The sequence below is a fragment of the Nesoenas mayeri genome (assembly GCF_963082525.1).
Source record: "Nesoenas mayeri genome assembly, chromosome: 14".
In the NCBI taxonomy this organism is placed as follows: domain Eukaryota; kingdom Metazoa; phylum Chordata; class Aves; order Columbiformes; family Columbidae; genus Nesoenas; species Nesoenas mayeri.
This window is the reverse complement of record NC_137556.1, coordinates 7112962-7139002: the sequence shown is the minus strand read 5'-3', so window position 1 is coordinate 7139002 and position 26041 is coordinate 7112962. Positions and strand designations below refer to the sequence as shown.

General features: G+C 53.9%; 2 protein-coding genes across 6 annotated transcripts; one reads left to right on the top strand and one right to left on the bottom strand.

Annotated features, from left to right (window-relative positions):
- Window positions 1-514: 514 nt before the first annotated feature.
- TCOF1 (treacle ribosome biogenesis factor 1) lies at window positions 515-20418 on the top strand (the record flags this gene model as incomplete). 4 transcript variants are annotated; one of them, XM_080352992.1, is made up of 17 exons in its annotated part: window positions 515-625; window positions 1110-1165; window positions 3732-3874; window positions 4630-4736; window positions 5018-5372; window positions 6173-6267; window positions 6728-6943; window positions 7524-7793; window positions 11837-12011; window positions 12176-12318; window positions 13945-14221; window positions 14467-14558; window positions 15270-15498; window positions 16584-17141; window positions 18712-18806; window positions 19323-19359; window positions 19803-20418. In XM_080352992.1, 16 exons carry the CDS (start codon window positions 515-517, stop codon window positions 19353-19355), a joined length of 2955 nt encoding a protein of 984 aa, XP_080209118.1. In that variant the 3' UTR covers window positions 19356-19359; window positions 19803-20418. The 4 variants fall into 4 exon arrangements, with proteins under 4 accessions (XP_080209118.1, XP_080209119.1, XP_080209117.1 ...); XM_080352993.1 differs by having other exon boundaries at window positions 14470-14558; window positions 19323-20418; XM_080352991.1 differs by having other exon boundaries at window positions 19323-20418.
- A 955-nt stretch (window positions 20419-21373) lies between these two features.
- CD74 (CD74 molecule) lies at window positions 21374-26041 on the bottom strand. 2 transcript variants are annotated; one of them, XM_080352937.1, is made up of 9 exons: window positions 25922-26041; window positions 23992-24167; window positions 23790-23881; window positions 23640-23693; window positions 23310-23405; window positions 22982-23072; window positions 22376-22564; window positions 21946-22032; window positions 21374-21752 (listed from the first exon to the last, which is right to left on the bottom strand). In XM_080352937.1, exons 1-8 carry the CDS (start codon window positions 25990-25992, stop codon window positions 21965-21967), a joined length of 837 nt encoding a protein of 278 aa, XP_080209063.1. In that variant the 5' UTR covers window positions 25993-26041; the 3' UTR covers window positions 21374-21752; window positions 21946-21964. The 2 variants fall into 2 exon arrangements, with proteins under 2 accessions (XP_080209063.1, XP_080209064.1); XM_080352938.1 differs by lacking the exon at window positions 21946-22032.

Sequence of the window (26041 nt, the reverse complement as noted above, 5' to 3'; positions counted from 1 at the left end):
GGGTGCTCAGAGCCCCGTCCAGCCTGGCCTGGGATGTCTCCAGGGATGGTTCATCCACCACCTTTCTGGGCAACCTGGGCCAGGCTCTCACCACCCTCAGGGTCAAAAATTTCTTCCTCATGTCCAGCCTGAACCTCCCTTCTTTAGTTTAAACCCATCACCCCTTGTCCTATCGCACCAGGCCCTGCTAAAGTCTGTCCCCGTCTCTCTCACTGGCCCCATTTAAGCAGGGAAAGGCCGCAATAAGGTCTCCCCGGAGCCTTCCCTGCTGCAGGCTGAGCACCCCAACGCTCCCAGCCTGCCCTCACAGCAGAGCTGTCCCACCCTCGAACAACTCCCGTGGCCTCCAACAGCTCCGTGTGCGCCCGGTGCTGAGAACCGCAGAGCGCGGGCGCCGCTCGGGCCGACACCCCGGCCCCGCCACTACACTTCCCAGCGAGCCGCGCGGCGGAAGCGGATGAGACGCGTGTCGGCGCAGCACGCGGTGGCCGGGCGGCGGGGAGCGGGCCGCGCCATGGCGGCGGGCGGCGGGGGGGGCCGGGAGCTGCTGGCGCTCATCCACCAGCACCTGCTGCGCGGCGGCTACGCCCGGGCAGCCCGGGAGCTCCAGGCGCAGAGCGGGCAGGTAACGGGCAGCGAGGCGCGGGTGGGGGCTGGGAGGGCAGCGGGGCCTTAGCGGGAGGTGGTCCCGGGGCACGGGGCCGGTGGGCCTGGTCCCCTTGCTCGCCGTCCGGCGGTGTGGGGCCCGTGGCGCCGTGCGGGACCCACAGCTCCCTGCTGGACACGCGTTCCGGCCCGGCCCCGAGTGGGTCCCCCCGGTGCCCGCGGGCTGTCCCGGCCGGGGAGAAGGGCCGAGGCCGGCAGCCCGCCGGAGAAACCCGTCCCGGGCCGGGGGTGCAGCTGCTCCCCGAACACGTGCGGCTGCCGGTGGAGTGAGTCCCGCCGGTGGAGTGAGTGAGTCCCATCGCGGGTGGGACACGCAGGTTCACTGGGAGCGCGTGTGCGGGGAGGACACGTCCCGATGTTCCCTCTGCGGGCCCCGGTTCAGGCTGCTGGTCACATCCTGTAGCAGGGCAGATGCCTGACTTGTGTCCCCTCTGCTTCCACAGAAGCTGCTCCCTTCCTTCACCACCTCTCTTGAGGACATCTTTACGCACTGGGAAAAGTAAGTCGAAGGAGGAAATTACTATCCAATAGGTTCCAGGCTGCATGGCACGTGTGATCTTTATTTCCTGGAGTTTCCCATTGTCAGAGTATTTCTGATGATAACTGCGCTCAGCAGATTTTCTTCCTAGCCTCTGTTTTCAGACCGATGTGTTTCAGATGTTAAAGACTGCTTTGGTTTAGAGTCTCCTGAGCTAGGAGATAATTGTTACTGTAGTTTTGAGCAGCTGATGCTCTTCTTGCCTGTTTGGGTTGATACTGAAGTATTGTGGAGCTCAGAATTGTGCTTTACAGGCAAAAATCTATTCCCCGGTTTTGTTTCACTTTCTTTTTAAAGCCATGTGCTTTGCAGGAATAGTGACACAAGAACAGAGAACTTGGGCAACTATTGCAATGCCAGAGTTCTTACAGGGACTTAAACCGTGGTGGAACCCACATATCTCCTGACTCAGAGGAAGTCTCTTGTTTCCAGCCTGTCCTTTCAAGCCCTGACATGTTCCCCCCAACGCCTTCCCACCTTGTTATTCCTCTGAGCGCTCAATGTGAAGCTGTGCAGCACGGAGCCTTCCCATCTCTGGAGTGCGATGGTGCGTGCACCCACCCTCCGCACCACGGGCTCTGGGTTGCTGCCGGGGTGCAGCGCTGCAGAACCAGTTATCGGGGTGGAGCTGGGCATCTGTGCCCATGTTGGGGAGCACTGGGATGAAGATGCTCCTCAGCGTGGCCATGCCAGAAGCTGGTGGCTGCTTCAAAGGCGTCTTCTGCTAGAACGCCTCGTGCCTTGGTGCTGCCCTGGTTCTTGCTCTTTTTGCCTCCATGATTTTCTTACTTGAGCATGAGAAAGACTGGATCTAGGCGAGGACGTGGTGGTGTAGGGACAGGCTTGTGGTTCTTCCCTCTAACAATTTCTTGCTCTCTTGGCTATTGATGGTGACCTTTCTCTGTGCAAGTTGTCCTGGGTGCTGCTGCAAACCCATCCAGACACTGTTGCTTTTAAAGCTTGGGGGGTGACAGGGCATTTGTATCATATTTAGTTCCTTTTTCTATAGTGTCACCCTTCTGTTGCGGTCCCCCCACCCTGACAGGTAACGCCTTTTATTCCTGGTCCCTCTGGGTGAGTCACAACAAGGCACGTATTGACAGGTAGTTTCGTTTATCCAGAAACTGCCCTTCCTGGCTGGAGTGCTCTCAATGGGTGAGCTGTAATTCTCACACCTTGTCACTTCATGGGCTTTTGCCCTGAAAAAGCCTATGAAGTGACAAGGTTTCATAGGCTTTTGCCTTTCCTCAGACTGCACTGCAGCTCTTACCTGTCCAGTTGAGGCCATCCGTGGTGCTCTCCTTCAGAAACTCTCACAAAGTGATGCTGAAAGTTGAGATTTGCAGTTACCAAAGAGCAGCCTCCCTCCAGGGCTGTGTCAGAGGATGCTGCTGCTGTGAAACTGATGAAAGGTGCAGGGGCAGCAGGACCAACTCAGCCCCAGGAGCAGCCAGAGCCCTGCAGCCCTCAAATGCTCTGGTCTGCTGTAGGGCCAGCTCCTATGGGCACCACTCTTTTCCCAAGCACCTGGTCATTCATGACAAATTGTCACAGCGTTGGGGTGTCATAGCTGCCTGTGTGCCTTGCCCTGTTATTTTATTAAAGGGATTATTACAGTAGTGCACAGCACTTTGTAAGAGGAAACGTGCCTTCAGCCTAGCCTGCTTGCAAAAATTAGGTGAATGAATAAAATAAGCTAAACGGGCACAAAAGCGGGGTTTATCTCACCTCTGATAATTGTTAGTGTCTCAGTGCTTTTGCCAACTTAGAAGTGCTGCATGTGTGAATCACTCACAGACATGTGCCCAAACAGTGTTGTCCCTGTAATATAGTGAATGCATTACCTGTGTTTTCATTTTAAAATTAATAACTTTACCCACATCTGTTCTGCTGGTACAGGTAGGGTTCAGAGCCTGGAAACATCTTTCTCCAGCTTAAGTGTTTAGTGGTCATCTGCGATGGCTTCCTCCCCTTCTTGCAACACATATTCTGTAGGTCCAGCTACTTCCATTCTTAAATCTCCCTGCAACCTGACTTTTCTATCTTTTGGCCTGTGAGGCCAAATTCAAATGATTTTTGTGGCCATTAGATTCACTTCTCATGGCCTCTTGGAATACCAAGACCTGTTTGGGCGTCACTGCCTTCACCCTGGGGCTGTGTTTATTGACTGTCTGGCTATAGTTGCCTCCAGGAGATGGAATTTGTTCTTCAGGGTGCATTTACTCTGTGGTGAGCACTAGCATGACCAGATACATTTTTACTTCTCTGCTGAAGGAAGAAAGACACAGAAAAATAAAAGGTCTGTGTTCAGTATCTCCTGTGAGTATTGCAAGGATATGTTGTGCTCAGGAGGACTGGAGATGCCTCCTGCAAGGTTAGACAAGTGTTTCTGCCACCCCCTTGGGAGCTGTAGAGCAATGACACTGTGTCCTTAGGCTGGAGCCTGACCTGAGAGTGGATGAATAATTTTATTCTGGTTTGTTCAGGGTATCTTTTCTCCTTTTTGACACAAATTCTGTTCCCTCAGAACTCCCTCGAATTCCAGGAGAAGAAAGCTGAGTGATGAGGGGTCAGCCGTCCCGGAAAAGATCAGAGTTCCTGATCCTGTGAGCAGCTCTGAGAGCTCAGACAAAGAAGAGGATGAGAAAGAGAAGGCAAAAGCTGCAAAAGGTAGGAGCCTTTCATTTCCCTGGAGCTGACAGAGCTTGACTGGAGGCTTGTGTAGGAGCAGCCTGACTTGCTTGGCTAGAGAAAATGCCTGTAAATTGATGGCTATTCCCTCGTGCTTTTAGAAAAATAGGACAACTAATTTAGCACCCCTTCTCCTGTGGAGTTTCTGAGGAGCACAGATGTCTGCTAAAGCTAGGAAAAAACTGTTATGATTCATTGGGAAGGGATGGGTGTTGATGCTTGGTTGAAGCCTTGGGAGCCTAACGCTGCCCACCGTGGAGCACCTTCTGTTTGTCCCAGGAGTGTGTTGGGCCAGCAAAGGCAAGGTCTTGTCCATGGATGGAGGAAGGACTTGTTGGTTCATCTGGAAAGCCAGTGCCCTCTGTCTGATGTGGGGACAGATCCCTGGTGCAGCTGATGTGGGAGGTGTTGGCTTGCATAGTCTTAACTAAAACCCATATTGTGTGTCTGATACGTTTTGGCTCAGTCTCATCTACTGGAGACCAGCCCTTGGAAACATGCAGATCTTGGCAGGTTCCTTGTCTTGGTGGTGGGAAGAAGAATGGGTTGGAGGAGCACAACACTTGCCTTTCAGGAGGACAGTGGCAGTGGTGTTGGGGCAGGTATGGAGGTGGGACCCTGCCCTGCCTGCTGGGGCCTTCCTGCAAACCAGAGGCAATCTTAACGTTAGAGACGTGCTCACACGATGTCTCTGTGGCTCTCACACAATGTCTCTGTGGCTCTTTTCTGTGCAGCAGCCAGCCTTTCCTTGGCCACCAACTCAGCAGTGAATGCAGAGAGCAGTGAAGATGATGACTCCTCATCAGAAGGGGAGACACCAGCTGGAAAAGCTGCAGTTACGGTAAGGCAATTATTCTCTTGGTTATGAAGGCTGATGGTATTTCGTGGCTAGGACTGTCCCAGGCTTGTTGGCATGTGTAGACTTGTGGGCTGGGGTGGAATTTATATTTAAATGACCCTCCTACACTGGTAAAAACCTTCTCTTAGATATCTGTCCCCCAAGTGCTTTCCTAAAGGGCTCTGTGTCTTGCCTGGCTGTCAGATTGCTGTTTTAAGGTATGTTGTGTCCAGTTTATCCCCTCATTTGTTTATAGGCCTCTGATTTCTTTTTGCTTCCTGTAGGTGACACCAGCTGTGGTGAGTGGTAAAGCTGCTAATTCCCGTCATTCTCCTAAAAAACCCACTGCCCCAGCAGGCAAAGCAGCAGCGTTCTCTGCTGTGAATAGAACTGTGGTCGCAAACAAGCAGCAGCCCAATGCACTGGCTGCATCTGCAGCTCTGGCCAAGGCTGAGCAGAAACTGCCTGGTCCTGGGAAGCCGGGACTTGCCGCAACAGCTGTGGCCAAAGTAGGTCAAAGCAAAGCACCAGTAACGACCAAAGCACCAGAAGGCTCCAGCAGCAGCAGCGACAGCTCCTCATCAGAGAGTGAGGAGAAAAACGAGGCACCGACTGCCAAGACCCCAGCACCAAAAGTGGGTAAGGAGCCCATGGAGTGTGGTAAATGCACGTGTGCTCCAGCTTTGCTGTGAATCAAATCCGAGCTGTGCCTTCCGCCTGTTCCTTCCTGCTCCCTTGCTGGAAAGCTCAGAGCGATGCTCGTTCCTTGAGGAGGCTGTGAGAATACTGCAAAGCAGCCAGCTCCAGAGCTCTGTGGGATGAATCCAGCCTGCTTGCTCCCATTTCAAGCAGCAGATTCTGTGCTAAGATGTCTGTCTGGCAGCACCCAGCACCGCGGGGCTGGATATAACAGCGCAGCGTATCTGAAGGAGAAGCAGCACTAATACTGCAGATGCTTTCAGTTTTTTGGAAAGGCATTGCAGCATCTTCTCTTTATTCCCAATTGCAAAGTGATTATTTTGGGGTTTTTTGAAGTCTTTCGGGAAATGTTCTACTGCTTTGAAGTATGTGTGTGTGTTCTGGGGAGTGAGGAACAGGTTGTAGAAGCTCTGAAAATCGTTGTTTTCTGGACTGTTATCCAGAGCAGGTCCAGCCTGGCTGAGTGTCCCTGCAGGGAGCTGTGTGGGGCTGCGTCAGAGGGTGGCCAGGAGGGATCTCCTGTCTCAAGGGAGTGGTGATCATGGGCCAGCATTTGTCTGGAGAAGTGGTTCCCAGCAGGGCACTGATGCTTTCAGCAGGGCTAGGCCCCCTTCCCTGCAAATCCCTTTAGCCGTCTCTGCGGCTTATTTTGTTTTCCTGACTTCAAAAGCCACATTAGCATCACGCTCTGGGAGCTCAGAGCAGACAGCAGCTTTGACATCTCCTTGCTTGTGTTTCAGAGCTGAAGCAGGTGACTGGGGCTGCTGAGAGCAGCAGTGAAGAGTCAAGTGATGAAACGTCCGAGGAGGAGGAACTTGCAACTCCAGCCATCCAGGTAGCTTGTCCAACCCATGGTCCTTGTCTTTAGGAAGTCACTTCCCTTCCCTCAAAGGAGAGAGGAAATGCTGCAGTGCTGTAGTCTGACAACACTCTGTTCCCTGGGTGTATGGGATCCCCAAACACAAGGCCAGAGAAACATGCTGTGTGGGTGAGAGCCCCACTAATCCCTGCCAGCATCAACCATTTCATCCCAGTTCCTCCTAGTGCCTGAAGCTGAGGGAGATCCTTTGATCTGTACGTGACTGGTGTGCAACTCCACAGATGTAGCCAGGCAATCTGTGGAGAAAGTGTCTTGCTTCAGTGACTCCACAGCCCCTGGGTCTGTACAAGTCTGTCCCAGTCAAAGTTAGCAAGGCAGCCTTCTTCAAAACAGATCCCATGCACTTACAGCTTTCAATCAGTTTCTTCCAAGATGTTATGTGATTTCTTCAGTTCCTGTTCCCCCCTGTCCCTAGGCAAAACCAGCTGTGAAAACAGCACAGGTTAATGCAACACCTGTGAAAAGTGCACCTGCTGCTCCCGTGTCCCTCAAAAAGAACACAGTGAAGCAAACGACACTGACACCAAGCCAGGCCAAACCCTCACCCACAACGGTTCCAAAGCCTGATGACACATCAGAGAGCAGCGAGTCATCTGACAGTGAAGATGAGGAACCTCCATCAGTAACCCAGGTGTGTTTGTCTGAGACTCTGTCTCCTTGCACACGTCTCCAGGGCTAGGAATCACAGTAAAATGGAAGTGTTGTGAATGCTTGTAGTGTATAGCAAAGTCATGTTGGGGGTGGGAGGAAAGAGGCGTGGGGTGTTTAAAGGCACCTCAGTGTCTTTGCTCTGAGCTTTAATCAAGCCATTGTGCATTTCTTGAAAAAAAATCTATCAGTACTTTTAAATTCAAAAAAGAACAAAAAAACCCCAACAATTCTTTTCTCACCTAAAGAGTCAAATTGTCATGGCTGAATTTGCCTCTCAGCTATAAGTTGCAATAAATAGTGTGTAATTTGTTGAACTGTGTTGCAGCTTAGTCTCCCTTCTGTGGAGAGTGCAAAGTTCTGCGATGTACTTCACTGGAAGGGACTGGTAGTGTCAGCGGGCTGGTGAAGAATGTCTGGTCATGCTTTCTCATCTTGGGCAAATTGTCCCCACACAGACAGATGAAAGGATATCTTGTGTGTCCTGCCAGTTGCCAATCTTCCTTCAGCATTTGCCTTTCCCAGGAGGATTCCTTGTTTCATGCTGTTCTTGTCTTGTCCAGGCAGAGCCACCCCCAAAATCCTCCCAGGCCGTCCCATCCCCGGCGAAACCTACACCAACAGCATCACGGTCCAGCAAAGCAGCTCCAGCAAAAACACTTAATCTGGTCCAAGGGAAGCCAACACCCAAACCAGCAGTGCCAAAGCAGGCCAAAACTGCAGCGGGAAAGACTGCTGCTCCCACCAAGCCTGCTGAAAGTACGAAGCCAGCGGAGATCTCTGACTCCTCAGACAGTGAAGAGGAGGATCCCCCTGTGCCCGTCAGCCAGAAGGTAGGTGGTACCACCCTCAGCTTGGTGCCAAGGGATGCGATATGCAAGAAAATTGTTTAGCCCTTGAATGCCACCACCGATCTCCATGAAACGCCAGTAGCACGTAGTATGTTGTATCTTGGTCACTCAGAGGGGAAGATCTTTCTTCCTACCTGAAAATGAGTATAGCCTAACTCTTCTCACACAGTCATCCCAGACAAGGGTGGGGGATAACCTATGTGATACCAGCGGGTTCTCTCCACTCGTACCAAGCCCCTCTGGAGTGGGCCTGTGTGCAAGGTCACGGACAGCTTGATCGTGGCTGTCCTGGGAGAATTTGTTTAGACTTCTCTTGCAAGAAAGACCATAAACTGGACTCAGGTGGCTGAACTCTTAGGCAGGCAAATCCTTTCTCGAGACCATTCTTAGGCTCATTATACAGAGACCTTCTGCATTGACTCAGCTTCAAGGATCTTCGCAAAGGGCCCTGAAAGCAGCATTTTGGAGATGGCAGCTATTATCTGCTGGGGAGGAAGGGAAGCTGGGGGCAGAGCCTCCCATGTCCTTGCAAGGAGGTTCTTTGTCAACACATCCCTTTGCTTTTGACAGGCAGGAGCCGGAGAGGCTCTGCATTTTTGTCTTTATAGCCTTGGTCCGCTAAGGTGGGTGGAGGGGGACGCATCTCAGTTGACTCTATGCTGCTCTCTTCCTATGTGATCACTTGTGAAGGTTCAGCTCTGGGTGGCAAGAGCAGCTATTCTGATACCTGTGCCATGGGATCTCGCTTTAAAACTATTGATACTCGTCCATTCTAGCAGGGTTGTAGGTGAAGGACATGTCGGGGTAGGTTTGTTTTCCCCCAGTGTTGATTTGAAGCTGACAGCAGCAGGTACAGCTATTTAACCACTTCAGTGTCTTCCCTCTTGCAAACTGGCAATTACCCTTCAACAGCCACCAGTCAGCAAGGAAGAGCTTGTCATTGAGCAAGCTCTGTTTTTGCCAAACAGGCTATTTCTTCATGTGTTAGTAGCCTACAGGCAGAGACCACGAGTGAAGCCTGAAGATAAACCATTAGGCTTAGCTGTGTCCACAGTCCTGTCCTCACAGTCAAACTCTTCTTAGCTCATCCTCACCATCTGCTACTTGGGCATATGCTAACCACTGATTTACTGTATCCTACAACTTCCTCTGGCTTCTGTGCAAGATGCAAACAGATACAGGGCGTTGGAAGCTGCTTCATCTTTCCTTGTGGGGGTGGATTAGCACAATTAAAATGAACATCATGCCGAAATTGAACTGCTTAATTGGTATGTTTACCCCCGAAGAGTCAGGAATATTTAGTCGAAGAACTTGACAAGGTGTTTGCATATTTTGTGGGGGGAAGGATGGTGGCGGGGGACAATCTGCATTGACCTTAAAGATACTGTGAGCTGCTTTTCTTGTGGAACTGCTAATTCTGTTCTGCTTCATCTTTCTCTTGGGCATTTTGGGCCAAGGATGGCACTCAAGCACTCTATGGACAGGCTTTGGCTTCTGCTTACCAGAACTGGGCGTGAGATGCACGTGCATCCGTTTGCTGGGAACCTGTGTCTTCCTTGAGGATCCAAGGAAAACCTGTGCATGCTGCACTGATAGAAGCTGTGCCAGCAAGTTTTTATCTTGGACCACAGGCTGTGTGGGGAGAGGCCAAATCTCTCAAGAGCTGGAGGATCCCAGTCTCTCTCCCTCCCTAGACACTGTACTGGCTCCCTTGCAGGTGACAGTCCCGTCTTTGCTGTGTCATGACACAGCCAAGATAGCAGTCCCAGTCCTGAGACGCTCTGGGTGCTTCTGCGGTGCACAGGCAGCAATGAAGTCTGACTGTTACAACGTGCTCAGCGCACGTGGCTCAGCGTTGTTTCCCCCTCTTGTCATGCAGCACTGTGTGATGCAAACCGACCCAGCGAGCGGCAGATGGGTCGTGCCGGAGCTGAGTCATCACGCTCGCACTGAGCCACGGGCAGCTCCTGGGCTGCGAGCTGGAGGGGGAGCAGAGAAAAGTATTTCCTTTTGAATTATTTTCTGCTTCTCTTGAGTTGCTTCAGTACCTGTGACTCTGAAGTTGTCAGAAGCTCTCTCTGCCTGTGTTACGCTGCTCCCTGGAGCTGTGCTGTAGAACATGGTGACTGTCAGCCATCTGACAGTGACCGAGATGAGGTGGATGGGAGGACCTTGGCCCTGTCCCAAGATGATGTCAGGAGTCCTGAGGCTGTGTAAAGCTTATGGTGGTTTCTCTCTGGATACTGTTATGTTCCTTTTGTGTCAGGAATGGCAGCTCTTTCCCAGTCTCTTTCTACATCAGGAAATTAAGCAGCACTTGTGCCGTGCACCTAAGTAGAGGAGGAGCCAGTCCTGATGCTATGAAGGTCTTGAAAGTCAGCAAGTGTGGTCTGATCGTAGTAGAATCTTACCCTGCACAGCCGTGCTCGGGGTGAGAGGTAGAGGAGCTAGCGCATTCAGGTAGAGTTTGAATTCCTGTGTCCGTTTCAAGTAGTTCTCTCTCTTCAGCATTGCAAATCTGGCCTCTCTCCTGGAGACTGTGACTCACTGGGATCAAAACAAAACAGACAAGTGAGGTTTGCAATCCCCCCCCTTCTCCAAGCACTTTTGGAGGTTTCTGTTTCTCTAAGCGGAGTCAAAATGTGCTTGGCTTGTTCGGAGAGCTGCTCTGTAATGGGATAAACATGCAGATGCTGTTGTCTGCTTAGTGTTTGGCTTGGAGATGATAAACGCTGCCCCAGTGGCAGCCCTCAGCAGGGCTGTGCCAGGAAGCACGGGAAGATCCATCCTCCTGGGAGGCTGCTCGGCTGGTGCTCTTGGCTGCTGAAGTCCCCCTTGTCCTCTGCTGTGGTCTGAGGGGGTATGGCTGTGTTGGCAGCATGGCGGGGTTGGGACAGAGGTTGGCAGGGGCTGTGCAGCCGAGCAGGAGCCTCTCCCCTCGCAGGAGGCCTGGAGACAGGCACTGGAGCGGGCTGTGCCACGTGCAGGTTGGATGGGGTCTGCCTGCCCTGGCAAGCGTGATGTGCTCCTTGGCAGAGCAGCCCAGAGATGAGCGACGAGTGCAGTAAATGGAGTGGGCGCAGAGCACTGCGAGCTTGGAGAATATCTGCGGGTGGTGAAGTTACCAGATCTCTCAGCGAGCACTCCTTCTGCCATTGCTGGCCTTCAGCAGCATTTGGGGGTGCCTACAGCCCTCAGCCCAGGATGGGAGAGGGGCTGGGAAGAGATGGTCTTCCCTGGCAGTTGTGTATCTGGTACGGTGACAATTCTGGCTTCCCAGTGCTGATGCATGAGTTGCTTGGGATGGTGGCTCCTGGCCTGTCCTGGGACATCAGAGTATTGAGGAGTGCTGCAGAAAGGCACAGCCCAAATGATTTGTAGGGTTTTTTTTTGCTGTCTGGAGATTTCTAAATTCTTAGACCTGTTGACAGACCAGTTTCCAAGGCACTCAGTTGTATCATGGGTCCTTGACTGTCTCTGCCTGCCCTCTGTGCTGCCAAACGCTTGTGTCAGCCCTGTATCTGCGATGAGCTCTCCAGCAGCTCTGGGATGTAGCTGCTCTGATACTGTGTCTGTGTTTTGGTGCAAGGCTTCCCAGCTCCCACTGATTCCCCATGCTGGGGGAAGGTTGTGCTTAAACAAGAGGCTTCTTTGGAATGTGGTTCTGGGGGTTATGGTGCTTCTCCTGCCCTCAGGTTCTTGTCCAGCCAGTGTCTCAGCCTCCATAAGGAACTGCTGCCATGAGCTTATGAGCACTGTTAGCCCTGTGAGCTCATGCGATAAAATGCGCTCGGGCTTCCTGTCACAATCACATTGTGAAATGCAGCAGCGTGTGTCTGCAGCGGCTCAGGGCAGGCAGTAACTGAAGCCCATTCAAATCTTGACATGCTAAGGATGGAGTGAGCGTTAGTAACAGCTGTGTTAGGGTAAAATAAAGCCCAGCTTGAGCTGAAACTGCACTTAAACTCCTAAACAACACCTGTACTAATACCACGTTTCTGGACTTGTGTTTCTTTTTTGTTAAGAGGTTAACAGAACAGGCTGGGCCTGTTTCCAACCTGAGCCAGGCTGCTAAAGCTGAGCCACCTGAAAAAGCAGTGGGAAGTACCTTGAAAAGCCAGGTCCCAGAAAGTGAGAGCAGTGACTCGTCTGACAGTGAAGAGGAGTCCCCTGTGGCACAGACACAGCCTCCACAGCCTGGTAAGTCTCCTGGCAGCAGCCAGGATCCCTCACCTGCATCCTTATGGATTTCCTTCTCTCTCCTGCACATGGAATGGCCCAGCCTGTTGTGATAGCTCCTCTTCTGGACAGCCACGGAGAGCAACTCTTGCTCATGATGACAATCTCCTATGCTTTTCCTACAGTGAAGACCAATGCTGTGCCCCAGCCAACAAACACAAAGAAGGCACCAGCTCCAGCAGCACCACCAGCCCCTCCACCTGTGGACAGCAGTGGGGATTCCAGCGAGGAGACGGATTCAGAAGAGGAAATAGTTCCCCCTTCTCAAGTAAGGAGCCACTGACTCGCTGGATGTGATTCTGTTAGTCCTGTGCTCTCAGGAGGTCTCAGGACTTGGGAGGTGGTAGTTGGGGAGGTGATGCACAGTGCAGAGAGGAGCCCTCCCCTTGGCTGGTTCAGGTTTTCTTGGCAACATCCCTGAGTCTCGCTGACCCTGGCTCTGGGTGCACGTCTCAGCCGCAGCAAGCTCGCAGCGTGAGGGAGCAGCAGAGGGTGTGAATGTTTTGGCAGGAACATGAGTAGGTGCACGAGCCCAGACCTCCTCTGGGACTCTGTCCGCTTCACCATGCTCCAGGGAGTTAGACTGGAAAAGCAGCCAAATCCTTGCAGGCAGAGTCTTTGCACAAGCTGGGAAGCTCCAAGACAACTTGTCGTGTTTCCTCACAAACCCCTGGGCATGGGGTCCAGCTGGAGCTCTCTGGACCCCACCTTGGGAGGCTGGAGGGATCTGCCCTGTAGGGTGGCACAGTGATGACCCCAAATCTGTGCTGAGGACACTGCTGCATGTTGTGGAGCTGATCCCAGCTCTCTGACCTGAGTCTCTTTGTGTCACATCTCTGTGTCTCCATGCCGGTCCCTGGGGCCTGAGCTGTCCTGGGGTGAAGCTGGCTTGGGTATCTCTGAACTTATGCTGCAGTTTGAGCCTGAGAAAGAAACTTCATGAAGAAGCTTTGACTGAGGAATGTGGCCACCATTTCTGCGTGGTGGTGGCTTGACTGGGGCTCTGAGCCCCGGGCTCAGTGACCAAGTGCACTTCTTGTCCCACACGTAGGTGTCCCCTGTCAGGCCAGTGCCCCTGCTGGGAGAGAACGAGTATGTGTATCCAAGGAAACCCTTCCCCACGTTGGCCTGATGCTGTGGCCACGGGAAAGGCTGTCTCCCCCAGCTGCTGGGCAGGCAGCCAGCCTGAGCAGTCCTTGATTAAAGCATGTTTTTAATACCAGGATTGTATAAAATAATGCAGTTGCTGTAATTTGAGCTTTGTGCAAGACGGCTGAGAGCTCACGTCGGATGGCAGCTCTCTGCACGGTGGAGCATTGCCTTTCTGAAGGCCAGATGTTGTGCAAGGGAAATGGCAGCCCACAAAGGCCCGGCTTGTTGGATATCTGGAGCGGGGTGCTGCTCACATAGCCTGGTTTATAACACAAACCGGGAGGCTGAGCACTCCTTCCTCGCTCCCACTCTCTTCTCTGCTGGTATTTGTGTCTTGGACCTGATGTCAATGTCTGATTTCCATGCCCCTGGCTCTTCTATTTTTAACCCCTCTTAAGTTTAGTTTGATAGGAGGTTTCAAATGTGAGACAACAATATTGCTTCTTGTTAATTTGCTCTCTAATCTGTGGCTTGCTTGCGGACCTGAAGGCAGATTTGCCATATGATTGGTATCTTTGCTTTACCTCTGTTCCCAATTAACTCTTGATGTGTGATTTTTAGAGTTAGATGTGGGCTATGCCCTGCATGAGAGGTTTTTGAGCTGACCTTAACACGAACCAGAGCACTGTGGCTGAAGAAGGGCTGAGGTGTTCCCAGCCCATCTGTTCTGGGCTGCTTCCTATAGTTCATGGGCATGAGCAGTTATTCCTCCTTCCTGATGCATTTCATCTTCCTCTCCCAGGCCCCCACTTCTGGCCTAAAGCCAACAGTTCCTGCAGGAAAAGCTCCTCCAGCCACCACTGCCACCCCGCAGGCTGCTCCACCGTTGGGCAGTCCCAGAACCCCAGCCAAGAAGCATGAGCTGCAGCCAGCACAGAACACCCAGCAGAGCCAGGCCCAGCCAAGCCAGGCCCAGCCGAGCCAGACTGTGACCCCCGCCCAGGCAGAGGAGAGCTCGGACAGCAGCAGTTCATCGGACAGTGAGGAGAAGGAGATGCCCCAGCAGACCCCCAAACCCGGTCAGTTCTCTCAAGAAGATGCTCTCAGGGCTGTTGGCCAGTCCAGGGTTGGGACAGTGGTTTTTTTTATCTCACGGAACACGTGTCGCCTTCACGTAGTGGTAGCAGAGGTGTTCCCCTCTCCAGTGTGGCACGGCATGCCCCTTTCTGTGGAGGGAGAAGCCTTTTGGTGGCAGTGACTGGGTAGGTGAGCCCAGCCACAGGTGGCAGTGGTGGGTTTAATGGGACAAACTCTGCTTCTCCAGCAGGCTCGCTGCAGAAACCAGGAGGGACCCAGCTGGCCCAGAGCTCCTCCTCAGAGTCTAGTGAGGAGGAGGAGGAGGAGGCATCATCACAGGTACGGTACCTGAGCAGGCTGGGATCCTCTCAGGTCTTGTAACTAGCTCCTAATTAGGATAAAGAGAGGGCTAAATTCTCAGCCATAGCAAACAAGGTGCAGGGTGGGTTTGCCAGCACAGGAGTGCAGTCTCCCCAGTGCAGTGCTGTGAGCAGAAGAGACACTTTTAACCTGGAATGCTCCCCCAGGCAGCCAGGCCTGGGCTCCAGCTTCCCCAGCAGAAGGGATGGGAGGAGGTGGTGCCTTGCAAGGGTTAAACCAGGAGAACTGATGCACAGTGCCAACAGCAGCAGGATTTTTTTTTCCCTTTTTTATTTGTAACTTAACCCGCGTCCAAGCCATTAAATTTCCTTTCTAAGGAACGTGCGGGGCGTGCAGCACATCTGCAGTGCATTAGCTGTACGTGGGTGCACGCTGATGGCCAGGAGCCTCCCCCAAGCCTGCTTTACTGGGCGAGAGCAAAGAGGAGAGACCCTCTCTCCATCAGCTCTTGCTGCTGTAAGCTCAGCCAGCATCTGTCAGTGCTGGCCCCTCTCCTGGCAGCCCTGGTCTTTGCAGGGCCACCTGAGCGGTGCAGGATCATTCCATAGGTGGCCAAAGGTGGGACCTTCACTTGGAGTATGGGGGCAATAGCAGCAGAGACAGGTCTGTGTGCCTGGTGTGGGGGAGGCTGCTCTGACTTGACTCCTCAGTGCGTCTGTGCTGTTTCAGTCCCTCCTCACAGGTTATTTAGGACTCTCCAGGACCCCAGCTGCACCCCAGGCACCAAAGACAGTTCCCCCTCAGCCTGTAGGCAAAGCTGGTCAAGCGAAAGTGGCCGTGACTGCTCCCAGCTCCCCTGCCAAGGCCGCCACGAAGGCAGCCACAGCCAACAACTCCAGCAGTGACAGCAGTGACTCTGACACAGACATCAACCAGGTGGCTGAAAACCACAAAGCAGGTGGGTCTCCCTTGGGAGGTCGGGAATCTGCTCGACACAGGAGCAAAGCCATGCCTACACAGGAGAGTGACAGTGGGATGGGGCCCTGTTCCCAATGTGTCTCCACTGCAGAGCCCAGCAGCGTGCAGTGCTGCTGCCGTCTGCTGGCGTCTCCTGAACACAACACGGCCCTCTCCTCCTTCAGTGCCCCTTCTGCCCAGGCTGTCTTGCAAGGCTCTGCCTCCTCCAAGTTCTGCTTTAACTGCAGTAATTATTACCATTAATGGGAGCAGGTAGGGCTGTCACTGAAACCTCTGCACACCGCATCGGTATGATGCAGTAGATGGCTTCTGTGTAAGGTTTAAACACCAGCTGAAGAACATCTATTCTACAGTGCTGGTGTTCAAGACTCCCCTTGGTCTTTCTGGGCTCCGTAGCATGTAAGGAGGCCAGAGGAGGGGAGGTGTATGGGAAGACCTATGGAGAAACAAAATGTTTCTGTTCTGCCATCTCCCTGTTGCTCTGGTTGTGGGCAAATTGTAAAACTTGGAGCTGGAAGCTGCTCCTGCTCTGGTTTGACCCTGACACCTTCAGATGAGCTCTGGTCTAGCTGTGAGCTCTGGCCCATTTTGGAGGCTCCAATGTTGACCTCTTGGGTACGTGGTTGTTGTGCAAAGGGTTGTTAAGGGTGTCAGAACTATCCATAGGCTTCAGAAGGGCCAGGTGCTGGCGGATGGGCTGTTGGTTAACTGTGGTGCTGTGGGTACCTCCTCCACCTTGGGGAGTCCCTGGCTTGCCGGGGGTGATGTCCTGGGGAGGGACTGCTCTGTGCTCACCTCGCTGGTCCTACAGTTTCCTCTAGTCCAGTCCCTGTACTCCATGGATGTGGCCAAAGCTGTTGTCACCTGCTTCCCTCACCACATACTTGATCTGAGGCTGAAGCATCTTACTCTGGCTCTGCTGTAGCTGGATGACCAACAGGTTTTAATTTTGAGGGAGAAACAGATGCTTCTCTTCAAATGCATATTTCAATCATCCAGTAATTCATGGTCTATGTAACAAATGCTCCCTGAGTTGTCTTCTCACTCTTGTCATTGTTTCTGCAGAAAACAACCCCCCTCCGGGGCAGGAAGCCACAGGAGCCTCCAACAAAGAGAAGGTAGCAGGAAAAACAGAGCCAGGTCATGGCAGCCTCAAACCTTCCCCACTCAAGAAATCCCTGGCCGTGAAAGAGAATGACATTGGGGCGAAACTGGCGCAAGTGACCCCAGTGGCCACAATCTCCATCCCACAATCAGAGGAGTTGAGTTCGGGGAGCGAAACTGAGGTCACTACTGCTGCTGAAGTTCCTACAGTGCAAACAGTGGAAGGGTTGGCAGTGAAGAAGAAGAAAAAGGAGAAAAAAGAAAAGAAGGAAAAGAAGAAACATTCCACCACAGCAGACAAGGCTGTGAAAACATCTAAGGGCAAAGACAAAGAGAACAAGAAGCAGAAAACGTCTCGGAAGCGGAAACTGTCAGGAGAGTCTGGGGCTGTTGGGCAGCCCAAGGAGAAGAAGCGGAAAGGGCAAGCTAGCGACGAAGTACCCAAAAAGAAAAAGAAGAAAGCAGCCGGTGACCTGGAGAAGCTGCCAGACAGCAAGGAAAAGAAAAAATCAGCTAAAAGTAAGCATCCCTCACTTGGGGCGGCACTTGCAATAGGTTTTTGCAGCTGATGCACATTCAGCCTCCAGTGTGGGGCCTTGTAAGGAGCACCTGCCTTTCCAATAGCTTCCTGCTTGGTGACTCCCCTCGTGGGCTGCCCAAAGCCAATGCCAGATTTTTAACACCCCACTCTGGTGTTTTTCTGCAGTCTCAGCATCAAATTGTGTTGCAGACAGTAAGCTGGGCTCTCCTGCCTCTCTGTCCTGCGTCCAGCAGAGGAGGAACTGCATTAATTCTTGTGCGGATCCTTCCCACTTGCAGAGCAAGTTGGTGTCCCTGTATATCTGGTGTCCCCTGTATACCTGTCCTGCCAGGGCTTTCTGCTGTCCTGGGCCTTGTCCTAGCTGGAAGCAGCTATGTAGCTGAGGGCTGGCAGAGGGTTGAGGTGAGTCTGCACTGAGCCTCCTGAGGCTTCCTTTGCCCTCCTTACATGACTGGGCTTGAGTTCTCGCCTGTTGTAATGCATGAGAACAGTTCTGCCAGCCCAGCTGGCTGCTCTCTGACAAATCCAACACGTGCTAGCGAAGAGGTAAGGTGACATGTGGCTGGCGACGGCAGGCAGAAGGTCCCTGACGTGCTGTGGGCACGGCAGCGGAAGCCCAGCATTCACACACGCAGGGCTTTGTGTTAGAGCTTCCTGGACGTGGCTCCTTGCTACCAGCCTCTTCAAAAGACGTCAGCCGTGAAATCTGCGCCTGTCATCTGCCTGGTCAGCCACGGCTGTTCCCCGTGGGGTGGCACTGCCCTTTCCTGACCCTGCCTGATCAGTGGCTGTGCAGTTACATGGTGACCAGCTCATTCAAGAGACGTGACTCAGGGCTATTACCCTGCTTTCAAACCCCTGGAGAAAGGAGAACGGTACCAGCCTCCTGCTCCTTGCTCCCAGTTCAGTGTTTCCTGTCCTTCTGGTCTGCATGCCTCTCTAAGGCTCCATTTGCTGCCCTAATGCATTATTTTTTCTCTGCAGTGCAGACTGCATTTGCAAATTGGAGCTGGTTCTGTGCTGGATCTTGTAGGGTTGTTTGTTTTTTTTTAAAAAAAGAGATGGAATGAGTGGGACACTTCTACTGGGGTTTCTGTTTTGCAGAGATGCAGCCCTTCGTTTTGGAGGAGACAAGATTGTCCAGCAGCCCTTGTGTGGGCTGTTGCACAGGATTGAGCTGGAGCTCGTTGGAGCAGTTGTGCTGAGCTGAACCACGTGTGTTTGTAGCTCTCCTTGCTCTGTTTTCTGCCACGTCCCCAGCTACTCCAGGGCTGAACTGGTTCCTCGGGGTAGGTGGGCAGCAGGAGGTGGAAAGAAGGGGATCCTGTGTAATTCTGCCCAGACGTGTGCATGGATGTTGGCATCAAACCACTCTGGCTCAATGGTGGCGTAGAAACAGCCCTTGTAGCAGGCTTTGCCCTCACCCAGTTACCACTCTGGAAAGCTTGCTCAGGTTTGGATGAGATCAAAAGCTCACAGGGGATGCTCCATCTCAGAGTCTAGCAATACCAGAGTCCCTCTTGGTTGACTTCTCTTTCCCTCTCCCAGAAAAAAAGACTGGAAAAGAAAAGAAGAGCAAAAAGGTGTCTTCGGAAGGGCAGCCTGTAGCAGATGGCTCTGCCGAGGTTCAGAAGAAGAAGAAGGTATGTGCAAGGCCCTGGGACAGGGTTACCATGGGAGAGCTGTTCTGAATCGCGGTGGTGATGCTCATCCCTGCAGTGTGCCAGGCTGGAGAGGATCAGCCGTGTTCTGCCCTTGCTGGCAGCATAGGGGAGGCCGCAGTTAGTTGTGGCTCATCTTGAGACCTTGGTTTGGTGGGGATTGGGGTGGTTTGAAGAAGGGCTTGTTCCTGCATTGCTCCCCCAGGAGAGATCCCTTTCCCTGGAAGGGTCAAACCCAAGAGTGAGTGCTCTTCTTCAGCTGCCTGGTCATCTAGTTGTTCTCAGCAGAAACTGCAGTTCCTGGGGGGTTGGCAGGCAGTTCTGTCCCATCCCAAGGGCTAGGAAGGGGGACAGAGGGAGGCTCTAGGATGTCCTTGTCATGGGTATGTCCCTGTAGGGATGGCAAGCCAAGAAGCCTCTGTGGCTTGTGGCTTTGATGGGTCCTTTGTGTTTGTGGTGTAGAAGATACTGATTTATTTTTCATCCTTTGCTTTTTAGAAGAAGAAAACAACTGAACCTGAAGGACTGTAAGAAGGTACATGGTCTGTAGGGACTCTCGGTACCTCTGAATGGCGGTAACCTTGGCCAAATTCAGTACTTCTGGGCCAGTCTCAGGAAGACGGTGTCCCTGCTAAATGTTCACTGCACCAGCCTGGCCTAAGATTAGAGGGCCAAGGAGCAGAGCGGTGTAAGGAAGGTCACGCAGCAGTGTGCTGGCTTCTCTGGATGTGTTTGATCTCAACTCTTTAGCTGCTGAGAACTGGACGTCCAGCCTGGATGTTGCTGTCCTCTGTCATCGGCAGAGACAAGTGGCCTCTGGCAGTGTCCCTGCTGACCACAGGCAGCTTGGAAAAGTAATGTGGATTAGATGGTGATGGTGTAGCCACCTGGAAGTGGACCAGATATCCCTGCTCTGCTCAGCTGTGCGGTTGTTCTCCTCCTCTCCATCCCTAACTCTTTTAACTCCTCTCCCCAAAGGTACCACCTCCCTGTGATTAAGGATTTATGAGTGAAGATGAAACAGAGGAAAAGGAAGCTCATCGGGAGAATTCCAATCTTTTTTTTTTTTATAATAATTTATAACTTCTTTTAACTGTGACTTTTAGAGCAGAGCAGTGTAACTTTATGCCTCCTCCTGCCCTGCTGTGGCCCAGAAACGAGTTTATTCCCCCTCCTCGCGGCTCACCTGTTGCACAAGAACTCAACTGACGGAGGCAGGTTGACCAGACAAGAGCCAGCGTGTATAAACTGCTTTCCTCCTAGTTGATGTTCAGCCATCTCTTTCTCATCACAGAGTTATATTTTTAAGAGAAACTTCTTTTTCTTTTTTTCCTTCCCCCTTCTGTCACTTGTGTTGTCAGTCCTTTTGCTACTATGGAAGAGACCTCTTGGGTTGACTTTTTATTCTGACACTGACGGCAGCGATTATCGTGTCCCTGAAGTTGCACTGAACAGCTGTGCCCAGCAGCTGTTCTCAGCCAAGGCGGCAGAATTTTTTGTGGATTTTTTTAATGAAATACATAATAAAAAAAAAAAAGAAAAAAAAAAGTGAGATTTTGCTTCAGCTATTTGGAAAGGAGGTGACATGGGGCAGGTCACAGCCCTCTCTGGAGGATGCTGCAGCGTGGACAGTGTAGCATCTCCCGATGTTTGTGAGCACCACCTCAACCCCTGGGGAAACAGGAGTTGCGTTCTGCCTGCTCCCTGAAGAAGAGCAGACACTGTTGCTCCTCAGCTCTGAACTGCATGTTCTTCCAGCGTTGATTTGTACCTTTTTTCCATTACTATAGCGCTGGGAGGCTTGTGCATCACCCTGTGCAGACCCAGCCTCCTGCCTTGCTGGCAGCTGCTGCCCTGTGCCTTGTGCTGGGCTTGTGCCTGTTTCCTCACATCGCTCCCAGCCCTGGGGTTTAGCAGGTGAGGATAAAGGGAGTGGATCCCCCCTCCCAGGCTGTGCCACCCATCTCTGGCTCTGCTGCTGAGGGCAGAGCTCTCTGGCTCCCTTCAGGTGCAGGAGGGGGTTGGCTCCAGGGCTGGGGACTGTTCTCCTCTTCCCCCCACACTGTCACTTGCTTAAAGGTGACACCAGCCTCCTGGGGCGCAGGAGAGATTGAACAAGTAATGGGACAAGAGCGTGGTGTATGTATATATGAGCCTGGGTGGAGGCATACGTGTCTAAGTGTCTTTGCAGAGATTTTTTTTTTCCTTAACATTCATTTATTTTTAACTTAGCTTCAACTCATTTGCAAGCACTGCCCTGATGGAGTTTTTATTAGGCTTCCTTATTCAAAAGTTTATTTGAAATAATTAGCTTGTGAAGTCATTTATAAAGGAACTAGCAGATAAATTCAGGAAAATGTGAAGCCCCTCTGCCTCCAGGGTGGGCTCCTCCGCCCCGCTGTTACCCACTGCTGCGGCTGTTCTCCAGCCTGAAAGCAAAAGCTGAAGGCGAGCATCTCTACAAAGCTGAGCACTCCACAAAAACACCCTTTAGTGTAGGAATCTTAACAGGGCCTCAGCCTACAGGGGTCAGTTAAGAAGCTGGTGGAGGTTGTTTTGCTGCTTTTAATGTTTGTTCAGTGTAAGAAAGCATTAGTGGCTCATTCTTCAGCAGGGGTGAGCTCTGCCACTGAGCAAAAGGCACCAGGATTTATGGCTCTGACATTGCTGAAATCATTTTCCAGCCTGCTTTAGCCCCACTCCAAGGGAACACTCCATCTCTAGCACTGATCCTGGCGGCAGCTCAGCCCTGCAGCAGGGGAGGGGTCGCAACCAGTGCCTGAAGGGACAGGAACACGCAGGGGTGCCCGCTGTTAATCGTCTCAGGAAAGCAATGTAAGAGCAGAAACGAAGTAGAGGAAAAAACAAACACGGGAGCTGGGATGCTGAAGAGGGGACAGGCATCTGCTGGCGTCCTCTTCTACTCGCCTGTTTTGGGGAAGGAGAGGAGGTGGTCAGGAAGGTGGCTCCAAGTCCCCCCAAAGCCCAGGCTGCTTTTGCTGTGTCTCCATCACAACCCTCCACCCCCCAGCAGTGCTGCTCTGGCTCCTGGGGCTGGACCTGTGCCTCTCCCAGTCCCACCTCCTTTCCCTGACACCCCCAGTCCCACTTGGCCTCTCACCTTTCTGCAGACCCAGCTTCTACATGTCCACCCCAGAGGCCATCCCTGGCTCCACAGTGGTGGTAGCGACAGTGGTCGTGGTGGTAACTGTAGGAGAGGGGACAGAATATGGGTGCTGGACCCTCCAGGGCTGCCCCATCACCACCACCCCTCTGAAGGCAGTGGGGGAGAGCCTGCACCCGCTCCCTGAGCCACAGGTTTGGGGATGGGGGGGCTCATGGAAAACTTTGCACAGCCCTGCCATCGCTACCGCTAACACAGGAGGGCTGTGCCTGGGGTTTTTAGGGTCCCCTCCATCCCTTACATGCTGACACATGGTTGAGGGATGCTCTACAGCTTGGACATCCTCTCCTCCCTAAACACATGCAAAATGGGTCACAGCATCCACAAACGCTGCTAATTCCTTTCCTTTCCCTCTCCGGTGACCTACCGGGGCAGTCCAGTTTTTCCCGAGTGGCAGTGCCCTCAATCCTGGTGCCATTTTTGTAGGAGCACCAGCAGTAGCCCGTGCTGGCATTGCACTGCTTTGGCAGGTAGTCGCCGCTCTCATCGCACTGGGGTCGGAAGCGACCCGGATGGACACCCCCAAAAGTGGCCTCCGCCTGGCATTTAGTTTGCACTAGGGCAATAAAAACAAAGGGGAGACACCGTGAGCCCCCCCGGGCCCTTCTGCAGCCCAGCGGCCTCGGTGGGAGCTTTTTATCCAGAAGCAGTTAAATTTAATGTAAGAGGCGAACAAGCCCCACCTCGGTGACATCTCTGAAGGTCCTGGGTTACCCAGGGACTGAGGATTTGGTGTAGTGCTCCACCTTTTCAGACATTTGCTCATCCCAAATGCCCCACGGCAAGGGGCTCTGTGATGTCCTAAAGGCCACCAACTGGAGGGTCCGCAAGGAACCAAGAGGTCCATGACTGGCCAGGGGACAGAGGGGCCGGTTGCCTCTGGGATGGCCCATGCTGGCACCTCCTGGGGGGTGGTTGTCCCCAGAAGGTCAGTTCCGGCCCTCCCCAGCTCAGCAGCCCCCATCCCTGATACCTTTCTCTGCTGGGATCTTCTTAGGATCCTCTGGCTTGGGGTTCTTGGCCATTTCAAACAGCAGCCACTTGTGCATCCAGGACTCAAAGGCCTGCAGTGAGGGGAACCAGCATGTTAAAGGGGACAGGGGGTACACCATGGGGGAACCATGCTCCGAGCTCCAGCCTGGACCAGGGAAGGTAGTGAGCAGCACCACCTCCCTTGGGGTGGGAGTAACCCAAGCCTGGCTCAAGCAGGACTTTGCTTTTCCAGGTGGGGTCACCCCAGTCCCTCCCCAAAGCAGGGGTGCTCCTGGAAGGGACAGGATAGGTTGGCAGTGAGCACTGACCTTCCAGTCCACATCAGTCATGGTGTTCTTCAGGGTCTTCATGTTGTCCATCAGGTTGGCCTTCAGATCCGGGAACATCTTCCTGGGGTCTCCTTGCTGCAGAGCGACCACCACAGTGAGACAGGGCAAAGGAAAATGAAGTGTAGGGGCAGTGAAGCTCTGCTTATTTCAGCCAGATGGACATTGCAGGAGGGCAGGAGCTCCCACCAGCTCAGAGCACCCCAAGAGACCCCAGACCCAGCCAAGAGACAGCTTGAAGCCGGAAGGAGAGGGTCCCTCCTACAGCACAGGGGGCAGCTATGCGGTTGGTGGGGGCGCTGGGGACCTTACCAACAGCAGGTGCTTCACTTGGTCCTCGGTTCTGTTGCTAGGGGGTGACATGTCCTCAAGAGAAAAGGCAAAGAGGCAGTGTGAGCGCAAGGGCTGGCAGCGAGCCCTGTGGGCAGCAGCCAGCGCCAAGTGGCGGTGGGCATCTCTTACCATGATCTCTGCAGAGGGGGCGAGAGGCAGGACCCTCATGGCCAGGGGTGTGTTCACCATGGCCATCTTCATCTTGTTGGCCGGCTTGGCACCTGCCGAGGAAGGAGCAGTGTGAGGGGGGCCCGGCTGGGTGGTCCAGGGGGGTCCCATCCCCTCTCCCTGGCCACCCCCCCACCATGCTGGTGCTCATGGGGCTACTGACTTGCAGGCAGCTTCCTCTGCAGTGCCTCCAGCTGCAGGGTCTGGGAGGTCTTGGTCAGTTTGCTGATCTGCCCATTCTGCTGGTAGACGAAGTAGACGGTGACAGCCTGGCCAGCAATCAGCAGAGCCACCAGGATGGAGAGTGTGGAGAGGGCGGCTTTGCGGCCCCACGCAGACCTGCAGGACATGGAGAGGGAGCTCAGCCCTGGCCACCAGCTGCAGAACATGGCCTCATATTCTGCTGTCACTGCCCCCCCAGAGACCCCTCCTGCAGCCCACAACACTGTCCCGCGCTGCCCCAAGCACCCCCCTCCCAGGGGGGTTGCAGCCAGACAAATGCAAATTCCCCTGTCGCAGCGTGCAGAAGTGAAATCTCAGCGTGAAGGACGTTCCTCCGCACATGGAGGAATAGAAACCCACTGCGGGGGCGAGTGGGGGCAGACACAGGAGGGTACCAGAGGAGTGTGTGGGCACACAGGGTGTGCAGGCAGGACACTGCCAGGGGAATTGGGGGCACAGCATCACTCTGGGTGACGAAGCCACCTGAAGCCTTACCAGTCTCACAGGGCAGAGGACATATGTCATGGGATGCCATATTGCACTTAATTTTTTAAAATTTGTGCAAAAAGCAAAGGTGTGGGGCACCCCGAGGCTGCGGGCAGCACGCAGGCAGGCCAGGCAGGTGGGTGTCACGGTGCTGCCATCGCCCTCAGGTGCCAAGCGAAGGCAAAGCCAAGTGCCAGGCAGCCACCCATTGTGCTGCCGAGGCCTCCCCAGGCCAGATCCTTCCCCGCCGAGGGGAACGGGGCGCTGGTGGGGTGCAAGGGTGCCCCAGGGAGCCACCACCAGCCTCCGCTGCCCGAGCAGGTGGGGGCACCCATGGGTGATGCCGCTGCTGCGGGCGAAGTCCGGAGCGGGACGCGCTGCCGAGTTGTCTGCCTAGTGACTGCTGCTGTCAGAGCTCCCGGGCTTCTGATTGGCTAGAGTGTTTGGGGACGCCCTCAAGTTGGGAGATGGGGAGTGGTTGGGACAGGGGGGTGGCTGGGATGGGGGGGGTAGCCCCACGAAGCCGGATGGGTCCTGGGTCTACGCTGTGCCCCCCCGCCTCATAGCCACGTCATCAGCCTTCCTGCCCCATAGCCGCACTGTGCCCCCCAACCCCATAGCCACTGCGTGACCCTGCCTGCCCCATAGCCATGACTTGAACGTGCCTCTGCCCCACAGCCACACTGTGCCCCCCGACCCCACAGCCACTGCGTGACCCTGCCTGCCCCATAGCCATGACTTGAAAGTGCCTCTGCCCCACAGCCACACTGTGCCAACCCACCCCATAGCCACTGCGTGACCCTGCCTGCCCCATAGCCATGACTTGAACGTGCCTCTGCCCCACAGCCACACTGTGCCCCCCCACCCCATAGCCACTGCGTGACCCTGCCTGCCCCATAGCCATGACTTGAACGTGCCTCTGCCACACAGCCACACTGTGCCCCGCGACCCCATAGCCACTGCGTGACCCTGCCTGCCCCATAGCCATGACTTGAACCTACCTCTGCCCCACAAACGTGCCATGCCCACATCTGCGCCATAGCTACCCCATGAACTTGTCCACCCCACAGCCACGGCATGCACCCATCCGCCCCACAGATATACTATGACCCCCCTTGGCCTCACAGCCACTCCATCACCCCACCCATCTCACAGCCACTCCTTGCCTGCCCCACAGGCACCCCACGGCCTCCTTGGCTGTACAGTGTCCCATAGCCACAGTGTGACTACCCACACGTTCTGCCCCATACCCGCTCTGTGCCCCCTTAGCCCAACTGTAGCCCCTTCCAACCCACGGCCATGCAATGTCCCCCCTGACGCATGTCCCCATCGTACCCGCTTCGCCCTCACCACACCCCCTGCCATACACCCCATGTCCCCAGCACCTCTGGGTGTCCCCAAGACTGAGCACACCGCTGCCGCGGTCGGACATGAGGTCCCGCTGCTCCTCGGCCATGGCTCCGCTGTCGGCACCTCGATGAGCAATGAGCACCCCGAGTGCCTCT